General features: G+C 24.0%; 1 protein-coding gene across 1 annotated transcript; it reads right to left on the bottom strand.

Moving 5' to 3' along the window:
- Window positions 1-21,179: 21,179 nt before the first annotated feature.
- Window positions 21,180-21,924, bottom strand: LOC122849463. Its single transcript, XM_044148164.1, has 4 exons — window positions 21,913-21,924; window positions 21,623-21,802; window positions 21,320-21,553; window positions 21,180-21,254 (listed from the first exon to the last, which is right to left on the bottom strand). The coding sequence occupies exons 1-4, from the start codon at window positions 21,922-21,924 to the stop codon at window positions 21,180-21,182; spliced, it is 501 nt and encodes a 166-aa protein (XP_044004099.1).
- Between the last annotated feature and the right edge of the window lie 129 nt (window positions 21,925-22,053).

Below are 22,053 nucleotides of genomic sequence, written 5' to 3'. Positions count from 1 at the left end.
TATACTATTTAAATATTAGTATATAATTGAAATGACATTTATTATGTACATTTTTTATTATTAACAACACAAAAAAATTTGAAAAAAAATAATTCATACTATTGTAATTATTTGATTAATGAAAATATTTAAAGTTTTAAATAATTGTTTAGTTTTATTTGTTTAAAATAATTCATGCGTAATATTAAATTATTATATATATATACATTTCAATTATTAAAATTTAATTATTTTTTATTTATTTATTTTTCAAAGAGAACAAGAGTTATAACTTATAAGGTATTCTTTTTTTTTTTTTTTTTATTCATTCTTTTTCATTTAAAATATGTAAATAAATTATTTATATATATTATTAACAAATATAAAAGAAATTGATGATTTGCATTTTATGCTGTGAAGCCAGTTATAAACAGCTTTTACAAAAATTATAAAAAAAAAAAAAAAATTAATCGAAAAAAATGAATTATTTTTTACGTAGGTGGGACGCTTCGCATCACCTACGTATATTGGATTTGTCTAAATTAAAAAACACTCTCATTTCTTAAGTAATTGTCAGAGACACTTCGTGTTAGAACCAAAAGAAGCGTATATTGTCTTTTAATCTCTGTCGTATATTGTCGTAAATCTCTTTAATTTGTATATTTTCGATTTTTTCTCAAATAATTATAAAGGTTGCCAGAGACAAGAATGTTAAAACCTTTTTTTTCTTTTTTTTTTTTAAATATTAAATAACTTTTTATCTGTAAGCGTGATCGATTTGCACCGACTAATTAAAAGTTTCCTTTTATTTTGATCTTTAAACCGCCACTATTTTGAAAACGATATCTTTAAAACTCACGGAGTTATTAGAATTCTGATAGAAAAATTTGTCGTGGCTGTTTTTTTTCCGATTTCGTAGTGTTGTGACTAAACAATATGACATTTTCTTTGAAAAAAAAAAAAAACTACAGTAACTAATAATTGCACATTACCCACCGGAGTATTGAAAATTTTAATTTTCGTTATATATGATTTTTTCATTTTTATTTCAATTATTATTTTTTTGTTGATATGACGTCGATAAAATTCATGTAATATATAATATATAAAATAATTAATTTAAAAAATTATTTATACTCAACATTACAGCATTCATTCGCTAATACTCATTGATTTTTATTTTACATTTCTTTAAAATCAGATTATGAGGTAATTGAAAAAAATTTTTTTTTTTAATTTGAAATGATATAAAAACAATAAGTCGAATTATTTATCAAGAGAAAATAAATCATGACATGATTCTGTTGAACTTTTTTACGAATAAGTCTTGTGATTGATGATTATTTTATTGGGAAAATACCATCTTGAGTAGGTCATATACATATCGTTATTTAGTTTAGTATCACATTATTATTTTAAAGTTTAATTACTTATTTCTTCACAAAGATTAAAATAAAATAAAAATTTAATATTTCTATGATTCATAAATTACAAAAGTTCCCCAACTCTGGTTTTTACCAATGATATAAAAATAAATGAAACATATTTTTTGCAATATAGTCGTCAAATTATTGAGATGACCTCCCTATTTGATAATGACGCAAAAAAAAAAAAAAAAATTATTTACAGCTCACTGGGAAAAATTTCTTCTCAATAGAATGTCTAAATTGTATATCTAAATTGAGTATGAAAAATAAGATTATGAGGTAATTAAAAAAATATATATCTGATATAATTATAAACGCAGTTGTAACTAATAAATATTTTTTATATTTAAATTTAATTTATTTTATATATTTTAGATTATGTTCTATACAATGAGCTCACTTTGATACAGTCAATTTTCATCAAATAAAATACAATATGATTTTAAATTCATATTAACATAACTTTTATTAAAATTACGAATTTTATAGAAAAAAAAATATTTTTGCAAGTTTTTCATCTGATTTCGTAGTAAAATAAATAAATAATAAAATTTTCTTGTGTATTTTTTACTATTATACTTCTCATTTCAATTTATTATTTTTAAATACTTCAATAATGCTGATATTTTAAAATTTGTTATATTAACTGTTGAATTTATTATTTTTGTATTTTTTTTTCGACCAATTAATTATAATTGATTAAATAATTATAAACTTTTTCTTGTCATTTTATTAAAACAGTTTAATAAATTTGTTTATTTTTTTATTTCTAATCTTATTTAGAATGCTGATATTCTTGTTTTTTCTAAAAATGGTTTGGCAAGTGGTGCTTAAACACCCGGTATGTACTTAAACACCACAATTTGTAAACTTATGACTTATGTTACTTTTGTGAATTATAGATAACTTTATTCAACCAAAACAAAAATGCATAGTGAGATTATTGAAGAGCGTTATTCAGAACAAAACATGTGTGGAATTATTAAATGGGATTATTATTTATTGTTTATTAATTTCCATGTAATATATATTAAATTGATGTTTTATTTTTTGAATTTAATTTTAAAAAAATTGAAAAAGCAATTATTTCAATTGTGATTTTAACTATGATGTTAATTTTTATTTTATAAATTTGAAAAATGTAAATACATTAACAAATTATTCTTGATGATCAATGGTGATAACATTTCACCAGATTCTTCCAGAGTTTCCAGCGTAACTACTCTCAATTTTTTCATGTAATATTTTTGATTTGTTGAAATCTACGATGCTTAATGCAAGCAAGCCCCCAAATAACTAAAAAATATTAAAAATATATTATAATAAAAATTATAAAATTAAAAATAATTTTTTTTTAAATAACAGATATACATATTTATTAATAAAAATATTTTGAAGGTCCCAACGTGACATTAAATATCGAAAATTGATTTTAAATTTTATTCTTATAGAAGGAAAAATAAAAAAATAATATAAATTATCACTGTATTTATTGTAAATAATTATATTTAATTCTTGCATCATTTCAGGGATTTTAATAATACAACCCATTTTGTAATATTATTTTCATCAGAGTCATCCTTTGAACAACAATTTCTATCATTTTTTTTACTTGTACCGTACAAACTGCTTCAATAATAACAAATAAAAAAATAATATTAATTACTAAACAAATTAAAAATTGGAAAAAATTTAAATAAATGACATCTGATTGAATTTTCAACATATTCACATTAGTTTTTAAAAAATTTGTTTATTAAAAAAAGCAAAAATTAGGCTGATTCGTTTTTTATAATTTTAATGAAAAAAAAATAATAAACATAACAAGACAATTGACATAGTTAAATTATACTAGCTGTAAATGAATCTAATTATTCTTAATTCCCATGTGAATCATATATTAAATTACTGTTTTATATTTTGATTTAACTAAAAAAATTAAAAAAACAATTATTGTGACTTTAATTATAATGGTAATTTTTAATTTATAAATTTAAAAAATGTAAATGCATTTAGAAAACAAATTATTCCTGGTGACGGTGATAATTTTTCTCCAGATTTTTCCAGACTTTATCTTGTGTAACTACTCTCTATTTTTTCTTGTAATATTTTTCATTTGCTAAAATATACGATGCTTAATGCAAGCATGCCCCCAAGTAACTAAAACATAATTAAAATATATTATTATAAAAATTTAAAACTAATAATTTTTAAACAAAAGACATATGTATTTATTAATAAAATAATTTTTACCTCGATAACTCCAGCTATAACAGCATTTAAATATACTCGTATTTGATATTCAAACATCCACCTGTACATATTTACTCTTTCAGGAATTATAATTCCAAAGTACAGATTTTATTCCGACAACAGGATGATGGAAAAAATTCAGCTTGAGCATAAATCTTGAAAAACCAATTAAAGTTGTAATGATCAAGCTAACAATTATCATTACATTCATTGCAGTAGATTTTTATTTTATTTTATATTTGTGTGACATCATTAATTGTCATTTTACAATCAAATATTACATTTTTTATTGAAAAAAAAATCTATTTTCATTTAGAAAATAATCAGGCGGTTTTAAGCAATATAAGATCTTTTTCGATTTTTTGCGATAGATTGTGCCAATTTTAATGCCAATGCAACAGCTAGATAGTAACTGAATAAAAAGAAATCATTTTTATTGTATGAAGAATTTTAAATGTAAAACTAATCTTAATATTCCAATAACAATAGTAACTGTTAATAATACTTTTTTTTTATTATATTTATTGTAAATAATTATATTCAATTTCAGGGATTTTATAGTATATATATCTTTGACGAGGAAAAATTTTCTTCGGCCGTTTCTCCAAAAGACTTGGGTGAAAAAATGTTCGGAAAAATTTCTCCGAGTCAAGAATCCATCTGTCTCCGTTTTTCTCCAGGTTAGACTTTTTCGAAAAAAGCTCAAGTAGTTATTCCACGTACACCAAAAAAAAAGTTCTCTCCTTATTTCAATCTCATCAATTAATTTTTTACAGCTTATAATTACGGGAGAAGAGGGGAAGGGGGGTGCTAGGCAAAATATCCTGATATGAGATTCGGCATGCTATATGGTAACCCAATAACATATAGATGTACCAATAAGTATGGTCTCAGTACAAATTATACATAAATAACTTTATTTGACTGAATTAATCTCTAAATCGGGATCATTATTATCAATAAATAACTCAGCTGAATTTTTAAATAAGTTGCATTCATAATTAGTAATTACACAAGCTCCAAAAAACTATATGAGTGAATGAATAAGTTTTTTTTAATTCAATATACATATATATTTAATTATTATACATTCATATACTATATTATGAGTATAGTATATGAATGTATAATAAATAAAAAAATTTCTTTTTGTTTATAACGTAAACTCCAAAAATATATACAGGGTGCCCCGTAAGTGCCACACCGTAAGTGCCGATAGCTCGTGAAATTTTAGGACAAAAATTTTATCGAATTTTTAATCTACGACGCTTTGTGCTTGAGTTATTAACGTTATAAGTTGACCATTCAGGATTGAGCGTCGCAAATTATTCGTCGTATATACACGTGCGGCACTTACAGGGCAGCCTGTATATATAAAAAATTCATAAAAATAAAAATTATTTTATTTGTATGATAATAAATACTCACCAATAAAATTAAATTGAGAATAAATAATAAAATTCTCAAACAACTCATTTTAAGTTTGTTAAATTTATCGAAAAATTAATTTTGTTAAATGAAAAATTTTTGTGTAAAACAAGTAAAAGCTGCTTTTGCAATGTGTCAATTTTTGGTAAATTATTTTTTATGAAAATTATTTATGTAAACTAGCTTCCAAGTTGGACAAGGTGTGACTGTCTTGTTGGACAAATTTTATTTTCGACTTTGATATTTTTTAATAGTTTGATAAGAGCCCAGTACGACCCAAAGAACTTTGAAAAAAAAAAAAACATCTGATGAAATTTTCACAATATTAACATGTTGATTTAAAAAAAAATGTTTATTAAAAAAAGTCACAGTAAAAGCTAATTTTTTAGTCATGATTAAAAAAAAAAAATAATGTAATGAGACAATTGAAATAATTGAAATATACTCGCTGTAAATAAATGAAATTATGATATTAATTTCCGCGTAATATATTTAAATTATTATTAATTTTTCAGCAGCAACAGCATCACAAACAAATTTAAAATTTTCGGAATAAATTTGAATAAATTACATCTGATTGAATTTTTACAATATCCACCATTAGTTTTAAACAACTTGTTTATTAAAAGAAGCCACAATAGGCTGATTTTTTATTTATAATAAAAAAAAAAAAACAATAAACATAATTAGACAATTGACATAATTGAATTATACTAGCTGTAAATAAATCAAATTATTAGTAATTTCCCTGTGAAATATATATTAAGTTATTAATCCATTTTTTTAATTTAATGAAAAAAATTATTTTAATTGCGACTTTAATTATAATATGTTTTTTTTTTTTTTATAATGTTAATTTTGATTTTATAAATTTGTAAAATGTAAATGGGAAATCAAATTATCCCTGATGGTTGTGATAATATTTCTCCAGATTTTTTCAGAGTTAATCTTGTGTAACTACTCTTTATTTTTTCTTGTAATATTTTTCATTTGTCAAAATATACGATGCTTAATGAATGCATGGCCCCAAGTAACTAAAACATAATTTATTAAAATATATTATTATAAAAATTTTAAAACTAAAAATATTTTTTTTCTAAATAATAGATATTCATATTAATTAATAAAAATAATTTTTACATTGATAAATCCAGCAACAACAACAGGTACAATAAAAACTTTTTTTTGATCCTCAAAAAAGTTCTTTCCGTACATATTCACTAATTCAGGAATTTTAGTATTGCATCCGTCGTAAATATTTTCCGGAATACAGAAGTCATCCAAACAACAAGTTGATGGAAGAATTTTATCTTGAGCATAACTTTCTATGCCTGTGTTACCGCAGCAGTGGAGCTATCGAAAAAAAAAAAATGTTTATTGATACCATATAATTATAATGTATAAATTACAATCGAATATAAAAAATACTTACCCGACTCTGAATCTCATTGATAAGTATTTTTCTTTCTTTGTATTTATCACTATTAAAATTAATTGCAATAAATTTTTCCATCAATTTTTCAGCAGCACCTTCAAATCCGGAAAAACCAATTAAACTTGTGATGATCAAGCCACCAAGTATCATCACATTTATTGCAGCATACTGAAAAAAATATATCACAATATTCAATTAAAATATATGTATATAAATATTTTTAATATATACTTACAAGTTTGAGACAAAAAGTGCTTTTTGTTGCAGCACTTATCAAACCGAAAATTGAGACTAGGCATATAATTGTACCAATAACTATGGTCTCAGTACGAAATATAAATAAATCATCTTTGTCTGAATTCAGCATCTCATATTTAATCATGTCAATGGTTAGATATGATTTAAACGATAATACATATACTCCGAACCAAGTTACAGAAACTCCCAACAGCTAAAAAGTCAATAATTTTTTTTTTTAATTCAAGAGTAAAGAAGTACATCAAAGAATAATAAGTAAATAATTATTTTTTGTTTATAGATATATAAAAAATTCATGAAAATAAAATCTATTTTATTTATAAAAAAATAATTACTTACCAACGAAATTAAATTGAAAATAAATAAAAAAATGGTTAAACAACTCATTTTAAGTTCGTTAAATTTATCAAAAAATAAATTTTTTTAAATGAAAAATCGCTTTTACACGTGTCAATTTTTGATAAATTTTTTTTTTATGTAAACTATTTATGTAAACTAGCTTCCGAGTTGGACAAGGTGTGACTGGCTTGTTGGACAAATTTTATTTTCGGCTTTTGATATTTTTCAATAGTTTGATAAGAGCCCAGTGCGTCACAAAGAACTTTGAAAAAAAAAAAAAAAAAACCACGAATCATCGCTAGTCTAAGATAATTATATATTTTTTTTTTTATTTTTTTGTTATTATTATTTTTTATTTTAGATACAGTATAAAATAGATTTTAGATATTGTATTCTTATCGAAGAAAAAATAAAAAAATATTATAAATCAATGAAAAAGTTGAATAACTTGTGAAATTAATTTAAATAAATTACATCTGATGCATTTTTTTACAATATCAACATGTCGATTTAAAAAAATTTGTTTATTAAAAAAAGGTATAATAAAAGCTAATTTTTTAGTCATTGATTAAAAAAAATAATGTAATGGGACAATTGAAATAATTGAAATAGACTAAAAAAATAAAATAAAACACAGTGGGTACTTATCAAAGCGCTGAGATCGGCTGAGATAAAAGACCGTAAAATCAGTATTTTTTACTGGTAATTATACCGTATCAACTGCTTTATTAATAATAAATAAAAAAAAAGCAATATTAATTGTTAAATAAATTACAAAAATTTTGGAATAAATTTATTAGTAAATCACAACTGATTGAATTATTTACAATATCAACATTAATTTTTAAAAATTGGTTTATTGAAAAAAGTCACACATTGATTATTTATTTATAATTTGAAAAAATAATAATAATGATATAATGGGGCAATAATTGAAATAAAATAGCTGTAAATAAATTAAATTATTATTAATTTCCATGTGAAATATACTTATATTAAATTATTGTTTTATTTTTTCAATTTAATTAAAAAAAATTTCAAAAAAACAATTATTAATTTAATTGTGACTTTAATTCCAATGTTAATTTTAATTTTATAAATTCAAAAAATGTAAATTCATTAAGAAAACAAATTATCCTTGTTGATGGTGATAATATTTCATCAGATTTTTCCTTGAGAGTTTTTTGTGTAACTACTTTCAATTTTTTCTTGTAATATTTTTCATTCGCTTAAAAATTTGATCCTTAATGCAAGCATGACCTCAAGTAACTAAAACATAATTAAAATATATTATATTATAAAAATTTTGAAACTAAAAATAATTTTTTTTTAAATAATAGATATACATATTTATTATAATAATAATTTTTACCTCGAGAACTCCAACTGAAACGACGAATAATGCATCAAATTTTAAAAGACCACTTTTTGATCTTAGAAAAAAAATTGAACATGAGTTGATCAAGCAAAGAAATATCGTCCCATTCATTAAAGCATACTGAAAAAATATATTATAATATTCAATTAAAATATAAGCCTTTATAAATTATAAATATTTTTAATGTACATATACTCACAAGTTTAAGACAGTAAGGGTCTTCTGGTGCATCACTCAACACATAAAAAATTGTCACTACGAATATCATTGGACCAATAATTACGTACGGAGTAAAAAATGTAGATGATTTATCAGCGAAGCTTGAATCAATGGCGAATAATCGATATATTCCTTCCAAAACTGCACGAGCTCCAATCGACTAAAAAAAAAAAAAAGAATATTCTTCTTTTAATTCAATAGTAGTACTTATCGGATGAAATAATAAATAAATGATAATTTTTTGTTTATAAATATAAAAAATACATGAAAATAAAAATTATTTTATATAAAAAAAATAAATACTTACAAAGGAAATCATATTGATTACGTTTAATGAACGTGTCAAACAAATCCGGGTGATCATTTTGAGTTTGTTTAATTTATTAAAAAATAAAATTTTTCAAATGGAAAACTGTTTGTGTAAAATGAGTAAAAGTCGCTTTTGCAACGTGTCAAGTTTGATAAATTATTTTTTATGTGAACAAGCTTCCAAGTTGGACAAGGTGTGACTGTCTTGTTGGACAAATTTCATTTTGGGTTTTGATATTTTTTAGTAGTTTGATAAGAGCTCAGTGCGTTACAAAGAACTTTGAAAAAAAAAAAAAAAAAAAAAAAAAACCATGCTAGTCATCATCGCTAGTCTAAGATAATTATATACTATTTTTTTTATTTTTTTGTTATTATTATTTTTTATTTTAGATAACAGTATTCTTAATGTGTCAACGTGGAATAAATAAAATAGAATCGAAAATAGATTTTAAATATTGTATTCTTATCGAAGAAAAAATAAAAAAATAATATAAATCAATGAAAAAATTAAATAACTTTTGGAATTAATTTAAATAAATTATATCGTATTTTCGTGTAATTTATATTAAATTATTATTAATTTTTCAGCAGCAACAGCGTCATGAAGAACTTTACAAAAAAATAAAATACGATTCATCGCTAGTTCAAGATAAATATATATATTTTCTTTTTTTACTGATAATACAGTATTCTTAATGTGCCAACAGGACATGAATAAAATAAAATTAAAAAAAGATCTTAAATTATATGAGTAAAATATATCCCTACGAAAAAAAGGTAAAGAATACCAGATGATTAGATTTTTTAAAATCAAGAATTCATATAAACCACAATAGATTTTTATATTCAATATTATCTAAATTGTAATTTTAAAACAGTGTGTACTTTCATTTTAATTTTTATTTTATTTATAATTTTATTACATCATTACTTGTTAAATATTATAATTTTTATTAAAAAAAAAATATTTGCATTTAGAAAATAATCATGTAATTATTTCAAGCAACATATAAGATCTTTGTCAATTTTTTGCAATAGATTGTGCCAATGTTGATGCAAAGATAACATATAAAAACTAACAACAATTTCTATTATTTTTCTTACTTGTACCGTACAAACTGCTACAATAATAACAAATAAAAAAATAATATTAATTAATAAACAAATTAAAAATTAGAATAAATTTAAATAAATTACATCTGATTGAATTTTCAACATATTCACATTAGTTTTTAAAAAATTTATTTATTAAAAAAAGCCAAAATTAGGCTGATTCGTTTTTTATCATTGAAAAAAAAATAATAAACATAATAAGACAATTGACATAGTTAAATTATATACTATAGCTGTAAATGAATCTAATTATTCTTAATTTCTATGTGAATCATATATCAAATTACTGTTTTATATTTTAATTTAACTAAAAAAATTAAAAAAACAATTATTGTGACTTTAATTATAATGGTAATTTTTAATTTATAAATTTAAAAAATGTAAATGCATTTAGAAAACAAATTATTCCTGGTGATGGTGATAATTTTTCTACAGATTTTTCCAGACTTTATCTTCTGTAACTACTCTCTATTTTTTCATGTAGATAATATTTTTCCTTTGTATAATATACGATGCTTAGTGCAAGTATGCCTCCAAGTAACTAAAACATAATTAAAATATATTATTATAAAAATTTCAAAACTAAAAATAATTTTTTTCTAATATTAAAATAATTTTCACCTCGATAACTCCAGCAATAACAGAAATAACAATAAACAATTTTTTTTCAACATCAAAATCAAAAATCCTCATTCTGTATATATTCACTAATTCAGGAATTTTAGTATTGCATCCGTCGTAAATATTTTCCGGACTACAGTGGCCATCCAAACAACAAGTTGATGGAAGAATTTTAGCTTGAGCATAATTTTCTATGCCTGTGTTACCGCAACAATTAAGCTATCGAAAAAAAAAAATGTTTATTGATACCATATAATTATAATGTAGAAATTACAATCGAATATAAAAAATACTCACCTGACTCTGAATATCATCGATAAGTATTTTTCTTTCATTGTATTTATCACCATTAAAATTAATTGCAAGAAATTTTTCCATCAATTTTTCAGCAGCACCTTCAAATCCGGAAAAACCAATTGAACTTGTGATGATCAAGTCACCAAGTATCATCACATTTATTGCAGCATACTGAAAAGAATATATCACAATATTCAATTAAAATATATGTATATAAATATTTTTAATATATGTACTTACAAGTTTGAGACATAAAGTGTTTCTCGTTGCAGCACTTATCAAACCAAAAATTGAAATTAGGCATATAATTGTACCAATAACTATGGTCTCAGTACGAAATATAAATAAATCATCTTTGTCTGATTTCATCAGCTCAAATTCAATCGTGTTAATAGTTAGATATGATTTAAACGAATAATCATATACTCCGATCCAAATTACAAAAATTCCAAACACCTAAAAAATGAATAATAATTTTTTTTTTTTTAATTTAATAGTGATGGTACATCAAAGAATAAAAATAAATAATTATTTTTTGTTTTTAGATATGTATATAAAAAATTCATGAAAATAAAAATTATTTTATTTATAAAAAAATAATTACTTACCAACGAAATTAAATTGAAAATAAATAATAAAATTGTCAAACGACTTGGATCGACATGTCGCCGATTGTTCCCCCGACTCATTTTGAGTTTGTTGAATTTATTAAAAAATATATTTTTTAAATGAGAAATTGTTTGTGTAAAACGAATAAAGGTCGCTTGTGCAACGTGTCAATTTTTGATAAATTATTTTTTTTTTATGTAAACTAGCTTCCAAGTTGGACAAGGTGTGACTGTCTTGTTGAACAAATTTTATTTTCGGCTTTTGATATTTTTTAATAGTTTGATAAGAGCCCAGGGCGTCACAAAAAACTTTGAAAAAAAAAAAAAAAAATGATCGCTAGTCCAAGATAATTATATATTAATATTTTTTTTTTTTTTTTTTGTTATTATTATTCGTTATTTTAGATAACAGTATTCCTAATGTGCCAACGTGAAATAAGTAAAATAAAATCGAAAATAGATTTTAAATTGTATTCTTATCGAAGAAAAAATAAAAAAATAAAAATCAATAAAAATATTAAATAACTTTTGGAATTAATTTAAATAAATTACATCTGATGGAATTTTTTACAATATCAACATGTTGATTTAAAAAAATTTGATTATTAAAAAAAAGCCACAAAATGAGCCAATTTTTTATTTATGATTCAAAAAAAAAAAAAATGGTCTTAGATTTTTTGCGATAGATTGTGCCAATGTTGATGCAAAGATAACATATAGAAACTAAAAAAAAAAAATGCATTATTATTATCAAAAGAATTATAAATGTAAAATAATTTTTTGCCTCGATAATTCTAATAACAAAAACAACTATTAATAATACTTTTCTTTCACTATATTTATTGCAAATACTTGTATTTAATTTTTGCATTATTACAGGAATTTTGTTAATATAATAATTTTTATCATAGTCATTCTTTTAACAACAAGACTGTCGAAAATTTCCATCATATTTTTTACTAGTATTTATACCGTATCAACTGCTTCAATAACAACAATAAATGAATTAAAAGCTCTCGAAATAAAGTTAAATAAACTACATCTAATAAAATTGTTTACAAGATCAGCATTGATTTTAAAAATTTTGGTTATTAAATGAAGTCACAATAGGCTTATTATTTATTTATATTTATTTATATACATAAAAAAAAATGATACATAATGAGACAGTTGAAATAATTGAAATATACTAGCTGTAAAAAAATAAAATTATTATATTAATTTCCATGTGATATTTATTAAATTATTGTTTTATTTTTTTTTTGAATTTAATTAAAAAAAAAATTATTTAAATTGTGACATTAGTTATAATTTGTTTAATTATAATGGTAATTTTAATTTTATAAAATTAAAAAACGTAAATACATTTAGAAAACAAATTATTCTTGATGATAAATGGTGAAAACATTTCACTAGATTTCTTCAGAGTTTCCAGCGTTGCTACTCTCTTTTTTTTCAAGTACGATGTCTACTGCAAACGCAGCCCTAACGAACTAAAGCATAATTAAGATATATTATAATAAAAGTTTCCAAATTAAAAATCATTTTTTTTTTTTTCAAATAATATCAATAACATATTTATTGATAAAAATAATTTTTACCTCAAAAAATGCAGCAAAAACAGTAATGAAGATTAATAATAGTATTTGAACTTTAAAATCTACACGGCCGTATTCATTCACTATTTTAAGAATTTTAGTGTTACATCCGTCGTAAACAATTCCCAAAGTACAATTTTTATTCCAACAACAAGATGATGGAAGAAATTCAGCTTGAGCATAATTTTCTGGGCCAGTGTTACCGCAACAATGAAACTATCAAAAAAAAAAAATAATAATTGTTTTTTAAATACAATAATACCATATATATTTATAATGTGTAATTTAAAATTGAATAAAAAAAATATTTACGCGCCCTTGCAACTGATCAACCATTCTTATCCTTTCATTATATTTATCATGATTAAAATTATCTGAAATAAGTTTTTCTATACTTTTTGAAGCAGTATCTTCAAATTTTAAAAAACCAATTGAAGTTGTAACGATCGAGCCAACAATTACAATTACACTCATTGCAGCATACTGAAAAAATATATTATATAATGTCCAATTAAAATACAAGCATGTAATGTATACTTACAAGTTTGAGACAGCTTGTGCTTTTCATTGCAACACTTATTAAACCAAAAATTGACGATACGCATACCATTGTACCAATAATTATGTACTCAGTATCAAATATAAATAAATGATCTTTGGATACATCTACATATGGTGGTTTTTTTGTAGTGTCAAAAAATTCAACAAAATGATGAAATAATCCAGACCAAATTACATAACCTCCAACCAACTAAAAATATTTTTTTTTCAATTCAATAGTGAATAGTACTTGTATGAATATATTTATAAAAATATAATATATATTTATAAATAATATATATGAATTTATAAATTATAAATGTAGGAATAATAATTTTTTGTTTATAAACATAAAAAATACATGAAAATAAAAACTATTTTATTTATAAAAAATTTATACTTACCAACGAAACAAAATTTAAAATAATGAACGGAATTTTTGAAGAAGTGGGACAATAATTCATCATGAGTTTGTCAAGCTTATTACAAAAAATCATTTTTTCTTTAATGAAAAATTGTTGTGTAAATATAAAGTAAAAGTCGCTTTTGCAACGTGTCAATTTTTGATAAATTATTTTTTATGTCAACTAGCTTCCGGGTTTGACAAGGTGTGCAAAGGTGTGTGTGTGTCAACTAGTTGAAAAAATTTCATTTTCGGCTTTTTATGCAAAAATTCATTGCGGGTGTTGCGGGGCGCTTCTGACGTCACAGGCAAAACTGAGATCGAGCTACACACCCTATTTGGTAGCTTTGTCACATTTCCTTGATCTATTTATTTATCTTCAATTTAAGTGCTATATTTAATTTTACGTTCCTTTTATTGTTTTTTATACAATAATTATTAATTTATCAATAATAAAGATATTTTAAAAACTTTGTACTTTTGGTGTTTAATTATAATTATTTGAAAAAATACATTAATATAAGAATTTTTATATTTACCGGAATTATTGATTATTGTTGTTAATATATAAACACGTTTTAAATTTTTTATTTCAATGTTTGGATATTGTTATAAAATATTTGATAAAATGTGCTTTTAAATTAGGATAAAAATAGATATGTTCTAATACCCGTGTATAGGAGACTACAACACTGCCATGCAACAGCCGATGCATGGCAAAGTTCTGCCATTAATGGGCCACTCATACGCCGAGCCTGGCGTGTTACACCGTTCTATTATTGGCCCATTAAAATTTGCCAAGATTGGCCCATTACTTGCGAAATCAATTATTTTTATAAATAAAAATAAAAAAAATATTTTTTTTTTCAATTGCATATATAGATTATCGAGTCCAACTCTGTTTTTTTTTATAATAAATGTTTTTTTTTTTCTGCCTCTCGCCGGGCGCGAACCCTCGACCGAATACCTAAACCTACACTAAGGAAGTTTTTTGTTCTCTTGTAGTAATTAAGTTCACTCGTAGACTTGGTAGACTTTTTTGAAGATGATTATTCAAATACAAATATATTTATTTATTTGTTTAATTTTAATGCTCCATTGTTGATTTTTTTTCTATTGTAGCCATTAATGGCCAGCCATGAATTGGCCGATGAATGGTAGCCATTAAATGGCCAGCAATGCATTTACCATGAATAGGTGGTATATTACTATTGTGTTAACATCTGTACCAACACTAACTGTCCAAAACGTCTCTGTCGGCATATTTTACTCAAAAATGCTATAATCAAGTAATCCCTGGTGAAAATATTTCTCCGCGATTTCTCCTGAATTTCTACGCGATTACTCCGACCTTCTCCCAAATTGACCCATACGGAGAAATGAGTGGAGAAAAGTATCAAAATTTTTTTTCGAATTTTCTCCGAATCGACTTGGGTGAAGAAACGTTCGGAAATATTTCTCCACGATAAGAATACGCGGAGAAATTTTTTACGAATTTTCTCCGAATCGACTGGGGTGGAGAAATGTTCGGAAATATTACTCCGCGATAAAAATACGCGGAGAAACGTGTAAAAAAGAAATTTTACCGCAGAGCAATTAACAAAAATAAACATCATTATGCTTTGCGTTATGTAACAATTAATAATTAGTCATTTTCGTTTGGAAAAATTGAAAGTTGAAAAAATTGGAAAAAAATTGAATAAATGGTGGAGAAAGGGGGGAAAGATTTGTCCGCCATTTCTCCAACCGGGTGAAAAGATAATTCAATGCTGAGAAATTCTTCAACGGCAAGGAGAAAATTTTTCCACCCATTTCTCCGCATGGGTCAATTTGGGAGAAATTCGGAGTAATCACGGAAAAATTCAGATAGTAGACATCATATTTTTCTCAGATAAGAAGGTTGATTTTACTACTAAGATGATCCGTTAATTTTGTATAGGGAGTGGAATATTTTTATGTTATAATCATAGAGGTATACATATGTAGCTTGAGCTTTTTGGGACACCATCATACTAATATGTCCCAATCAGATTCGAGCTGGACTCTATCCCTTTCTACGCATGACTTTCCTACCTGGCACTAGCACCACTGCATCTCAGAGTTCGGTTTTCAGCAGTTTAACTTGCATTGTTAGTACAGCAATCGTTGACTTTGTGTTATTTTGGAGTTAATATCATTGTGTTATTCTGAGCTAATATCGGTAAGTGAACTTATTTAATTAATAATAAAAAATTTCAATACTGCACAATTTGTGGCATGATTGAAAAAAAAAAATTAATAATGAAAAATTTAAGTTTTTCCTTGACTATCATTTTGAAAATAATTAATCCAAAATTTATTACATGAATTTACCCGGGAAAAAATTAGACGATCGCCAACGACCGTTGAAGATGTCATATTTGTCCACATCTTTGGCGATCGCCGTCGATCGCTATCGATGTACAACAATTAACAGAAAAATAGACAAACATATAGTATATTGTGTATAGTATATTATAATTATGATAAATTCTCCAGCATAAGTTAATAATTATTTGTCTATTTTTCTGTAAATTGTTGTATATCGATAGCGGTCGACAAAGATGTGGACAAATATGACATCTTCAACGATCGTTGGCGATCGTCTAATTTTTTCCCGGGTATTCATGTACTATTAATGAATTTGTGCTATTCAAATTCAGCTGATCGATATTACTTAAGGTTGCTTCCCAGAGATTGAATTTCTATTGAATTTTTTTTTTTTTTTGGCTTATTTTGTAAATGAAATAATTATCTATCTGGTAAATTTTTTTCAATTTTTTCTAACGTGGATCTTTTAAGATAATTAGTCTCAAAGTTGATAACTTTTATACATGAGGATAGGGGGGGAACCTCACATTTTGATTTTTAGCTTATTCGTTGTCTATTAAAAAACCTTTCATTTACTACAAAATTTTAGTGATTACAAAGATACATACGATAAAAAATTTTGAATTTTTTCTGACGTGGATTTTAAAAAATAAATAACTTTGAAATATTAAAACTTTGCTAGATGCGCGGCACACTGACATGAACACAAGCATGGTTTTGGCGTACTACATAAACTTTGTTTGCTAGTGTGTTGCCGCGCACACACATACTACTAAAGAACTTGGTTTTTACATCAGTGGCGCCACAAAAATTTCAGGACACGGGAATAAAAAATAGCGTTATTAATATACGGGCCCTTCGTAGCATAGGTAGCATACATATTGGTTCGGTAATGCGACTGGGAAGCAACCTTAATCTCATCATTTTTTGCAAAATACAAAATCGCCCAACAATAATTTAAATTTATCATCATTATACTGTTAAAATATATAGAGGTATTTTTTGTTTTTTATTAGAAGAACCCAATAATGTCAAGTACAAAACGAGTCCGTCTTGTTCAGGAAGAACAACAACTTTCTGATGATGTTGACCAAAAGATGGATTTTATCAACTTCCTGGATCATTATTCATTAGAAAAAATCTTCATGCTGCTGCCAACATGTGACAGAATGAACATGCAAAAAGGTGATTATTGAAATTCAAATTCTTTCAATATACATATATTAATGTTATTTATTTAATTTTTTTGCTTTTTAGTTTGTACCAAATGGAGAGAAGTCTGTAAACTAGCGTGGTATGACATTAAAAAATACAAATGTAGCCATACAATTGGTGGTGCTTATAATAACCAGTTGCTGACACAATCATATGTTGAAAACTTGATGTTAACTTTCGGTATTTATTTACGAGAATTAATTCTTTCAGAAATTTGCACCTCAAGTATCATGCCCATCATTGGTGAACACTGCAAAAATTTAACAAGACTTGAATTTGTGTTTGACGACAAATTGGCTGTCAATAAGGATGACTATATTCGAGCATTCAAAAAGTTAAATAAAATAAAAATTATAAAAATACATGTTATTAATCTGGTGATTAGACATACAACTAAGTTGGAATCTGAAATACTTTGTAGCCTGCCAGAAGAAATTAATGAAATTCATGTCATTTTTAAAAGAGACTGGTTTGGAGAACCATGGTTTATTGTAAGTACTTGTTGATAATTAATTCTATAATATAAGTAAATGCAATTAACATTATTCTTGAATTATTGAAACTGAATTTTATCTTTTCTTATAGGATTTAAAAAAATTCACAAACCTTCAGAGCTTGACATTAAGCGGCTGCGATCTCGACACTATTATCCAACAAATATCAGAAAAAGTAACACTTGTTTATCTAAATCTTGAAAATTCTTCGATCTGCTCTCGATGGTTACGTTCGGATGCTGGTATTTTCAATAAGCTTGTAAATTTGGAACATATCCATCTTTTTGAAAATTTTGGTGGTGGCTCTATGTATTTTGTAAGGGATATTTTTAATACATGTAAAAATTTAAGATATTTTAATGTGTCAAAGTCATATTTTTCTGAAACACGTTTTGTGGCTTCAATTGAAAAGTGGGAAAACCATAATAACTTGGAATATCTCACTATTGTTTGGTTCCTTGATTATGACTCAGCACTTAAAATTGTCAAATATTGCAATAATTTAAAATACTTATCGTTTAAGAGAGAAGTGAAAGAAACCGTTCTGAAAAAATTAACAGAATTAAAAAATCTTGAATATTTAGAATTTTTTGTTTCATATAACATCAGCGATGAATTAATACTGGCAATATCAAAAAATTGTAAAAAACTTAGGCATCTGGAAATTTCTTATAAACATAGCTCATTTTCTTCTAATATTGCTTATGAAGATGATTATGGTGATTTTAATGATGATGATGATGATGACGATGATGATGATGATACTGATATTGATACTGATTATGATACTGAAAATGATGATGATGATGATGATAAACCAGTTATTCCTGTAACCATTTTTGATGAGTTATCAAAATTAGAATACCTTGAATCTTTAAATGTGTCGGGTTTACGTAAACTTACTAATTGTTGTATTTCTGCGATTGCTACTACGTGTAAAAGTCTCAAGTATTTGAATATATCTAATTGCAACTGCATTACTGAAACAGGCCTTAATGCCATAACTAGCATGGAATCATTACAAAAATTAAATGTCAGCAATGTTAAAAGTGTAACAAATAGTTTTATCATCAAACTAAAAGGTTTAATATCTTTTGAAGCGACCAGATGCAAAAAAATCAGTGATTCTGGTATCATTCAATTCATAAAGAATTGTCCAGATCTTGAACATCTTCATCTCTTTAACACTAATATGACAGTTAATACAATTATGGCTGCTGATCAGGAAACTGAATATCGTAAGAATGATATTATTTTGTATATACACTGTGGTCGTCGGGTGCTTGAAAAATCTTGTACACCAATAATTAAATCTAAATGGTTGGTCGTACATTATCATACGCAAATATTCATTCGTGATTTATGAGACAAGTTACCTTATACTGCAATGATAAGCAACGAGAGTGCTTAAAAAATCTTGTAAGCCCATTATTAATTTTATATGGTTGGTTATACATATATCATAAAGAATGGGAAAACATTTGAGATGGAGCCTGATAGTTATATATTTAAAATTTTACTACCGATGTTTTTGAAGTATAGTAAAATTCCAAATTAACTTTCATTATTAATAAGTAGTAAATGAAATATTATTAGCATGTATATAGTTATTGAATATACTCGACAAATTCATATACTTTTAATTTACCATGTAATGTAATTATCAATAAAAATTTGATAAATGAAATTCAAAAAATAATTTCAACATTTACATTCCAGAAAAAATAATTGGTGATTTACTTATTGATGAATCATAAATCAATGATGATATTCATCTATTTCATAAAGGTATTACGTTTATTAGAAAAAATGTAATATTTATTCTTCTTTTTTTCTTTTAATAAATAGATTTAATTCTTTATTCTTAAAATTTTTGTAAAAATAATTAACAAGTATTTAATAATATGTGAAATTATGGAAAAACTAATAAATATAGTTTTATCCTTTTTGTAAAATTGAAAATAAAAGAAGATATTTCTCCGAGTTTTCACCGATTTTTCTGTTTTATTTTTTATCTATCACCTGTTTAATATTGCCTGTTATTTTTTATAGTAATTTGAATAAACACAAAATGTTAATTTGTTATACAAAAATTTAATATATTTCGATCGGTAAGTCGGTATTTCTTTTTATCGATCTTTCATTTAAATAGTAATAGAATAAAATTTAAAAAAATAGAAATAGTAAAAGTTTTTGATCTAAGTAGAAAAATAAAATAACTGTTAACTTTTTTAAATTTTTTTAGAAATTAAATTACAACTAGAAAAGAAACAACAAATATTTTATGTATATAGTTAAAAATATATACATGTTATATTGAGGTTAGGTTGAAATGTTATCATTGTTATTTTTGTGGACAATATTTATATTCAAATAAATATTTAAAAAAAAAAATATATTATGTATAATAATAATAATGATAAATATGGTTCCGTAATTAAAAAACCCGCATTCGCCGGAGTTTTGAAAATTTCAATTTTCAACGGAAAACGATTTCGTTAACATTTTTATATTTATTTTTTTTTTTTATTATTATTTTTTATTTCAGAGAACAGTATTCTTATAATGAGATAATTTTTTTATCGAAAAGAGTCACAAATATATTAAGTTTTTTTTATTTTTACTGATAACAGTATACCTAATAATTATTCGCCAACGTGACATAAATAAAATAAAATTAAAAATAAACTTTAAATTATTTTCTTACAAGAAAAAAAATATTAATCATCAATATTGACATAAACCAATAGATTTTTATATTATAATATTATTTAAATTTTCATTTTATATTTTATATTTATATTTTATTTAAAATATTTTCTTTTATAAAATGTGTATTTTATTTTATCTATATTTTTGTTACATCATTAATTGTCATTTTGTAATTAAATATTATATTTTTATTTAAAAAAAAAATTAAGCAACATAAGATCTTCGTCGATTTCTCGCGATAGATTGTGCCAATTTTAATGCCAATACAACAGATAGAAACTAAAACAAAAAAATAATGCATTATTATTATGTAAAGAATTTTAAATGTAAAACTATATTTTTACCTCGTTAATTCCAATGACAATAGCAGCTGTTAAAAGGACTTTTCTTTCACTATATTTATTGTAAATAATTGCATTTAATTCTTGCATCATTTCAGGGATTTTAGTAACACAACCCATTTTGTAAGAATTTTTATAACAAGTTTGTCTATCAAAGTCATCTTGTGAACAACAAGACTGTGGAAAATTTCCATCATCGATGTAATTTTTTTTACCCTCATTACCGCAACATTGTTGCTGAAAAATAAAATAACGATAATAATATATTCAAATAAAAATTATTAAATAAATGAAAAAAATACTTACAAGTGATTGAAATTCATCAATAAATAATTTAGTATTATTATCATTATTATATTTATCACTATTGAATCGAAGAACAATAAACTTTTCAGCTTCATCTGGAGTAACAGCTTTAAAATTATAATAAGCAATTGTTGTTGTAACAATCAAGCCAACAATCATCAACAAATTAGCTACAACATACTGAAAAATAAATAAAAATATTTTAAACATTTTTATTATAATTTAATGAAGATAATATTTCTATGGTGCACTTACAAGAATTAGACAAAAAGTATTTCTTGTTGAAATACCACAAAAACCATATAATGATAACAATGATATTATTGATCCAATAATTATTAATTTAATGTTTGGAAAATCATTGAAATTTCCAATTTCTGATTTGAATTTTTCGATATAATCCAAATTATTTGCTTCAATTAAAAGTCCCG

Source organism: Aphidius gifuensis, linkage group LG2 (assembly GCF_014905175.1).
Source record: "Aphidius gifuensis isolate YNYX2018 linkage group LG2, ASM1490517v1, whole genome shotgun sequence".
Taxonomy (NCBI): domain Eukaryota; kingdom Metazoa; phylum Arthropoda; class Insecta; order Hymenoptera; family Braconidae; genus Aphidius; species Aphidius gifuensis.
This window is presented reverse-complemented; position numbering and strand designations above follow the sequence as displayed.

Excerpts from the sequence above, each read along its gene's own strand:
- LOC122849463 (XM_044148164.1), bottom strand. Across the intron at positions 21,554-21,622 it reads TTGATGAATTTCAATCACTT|CAACAATGTTGCGGTAATGA; the intron begins GTAAGTATTTTT and ends TTTATTTTTCAG. Across the intron at positions 21,255-21,319 it reads TTGTCATTGGAATTAACGAG|TTTCTATCTGTTGTATTGGC; the intron begins GTAAAAATATAG and ends TTTTTGTTTTAG.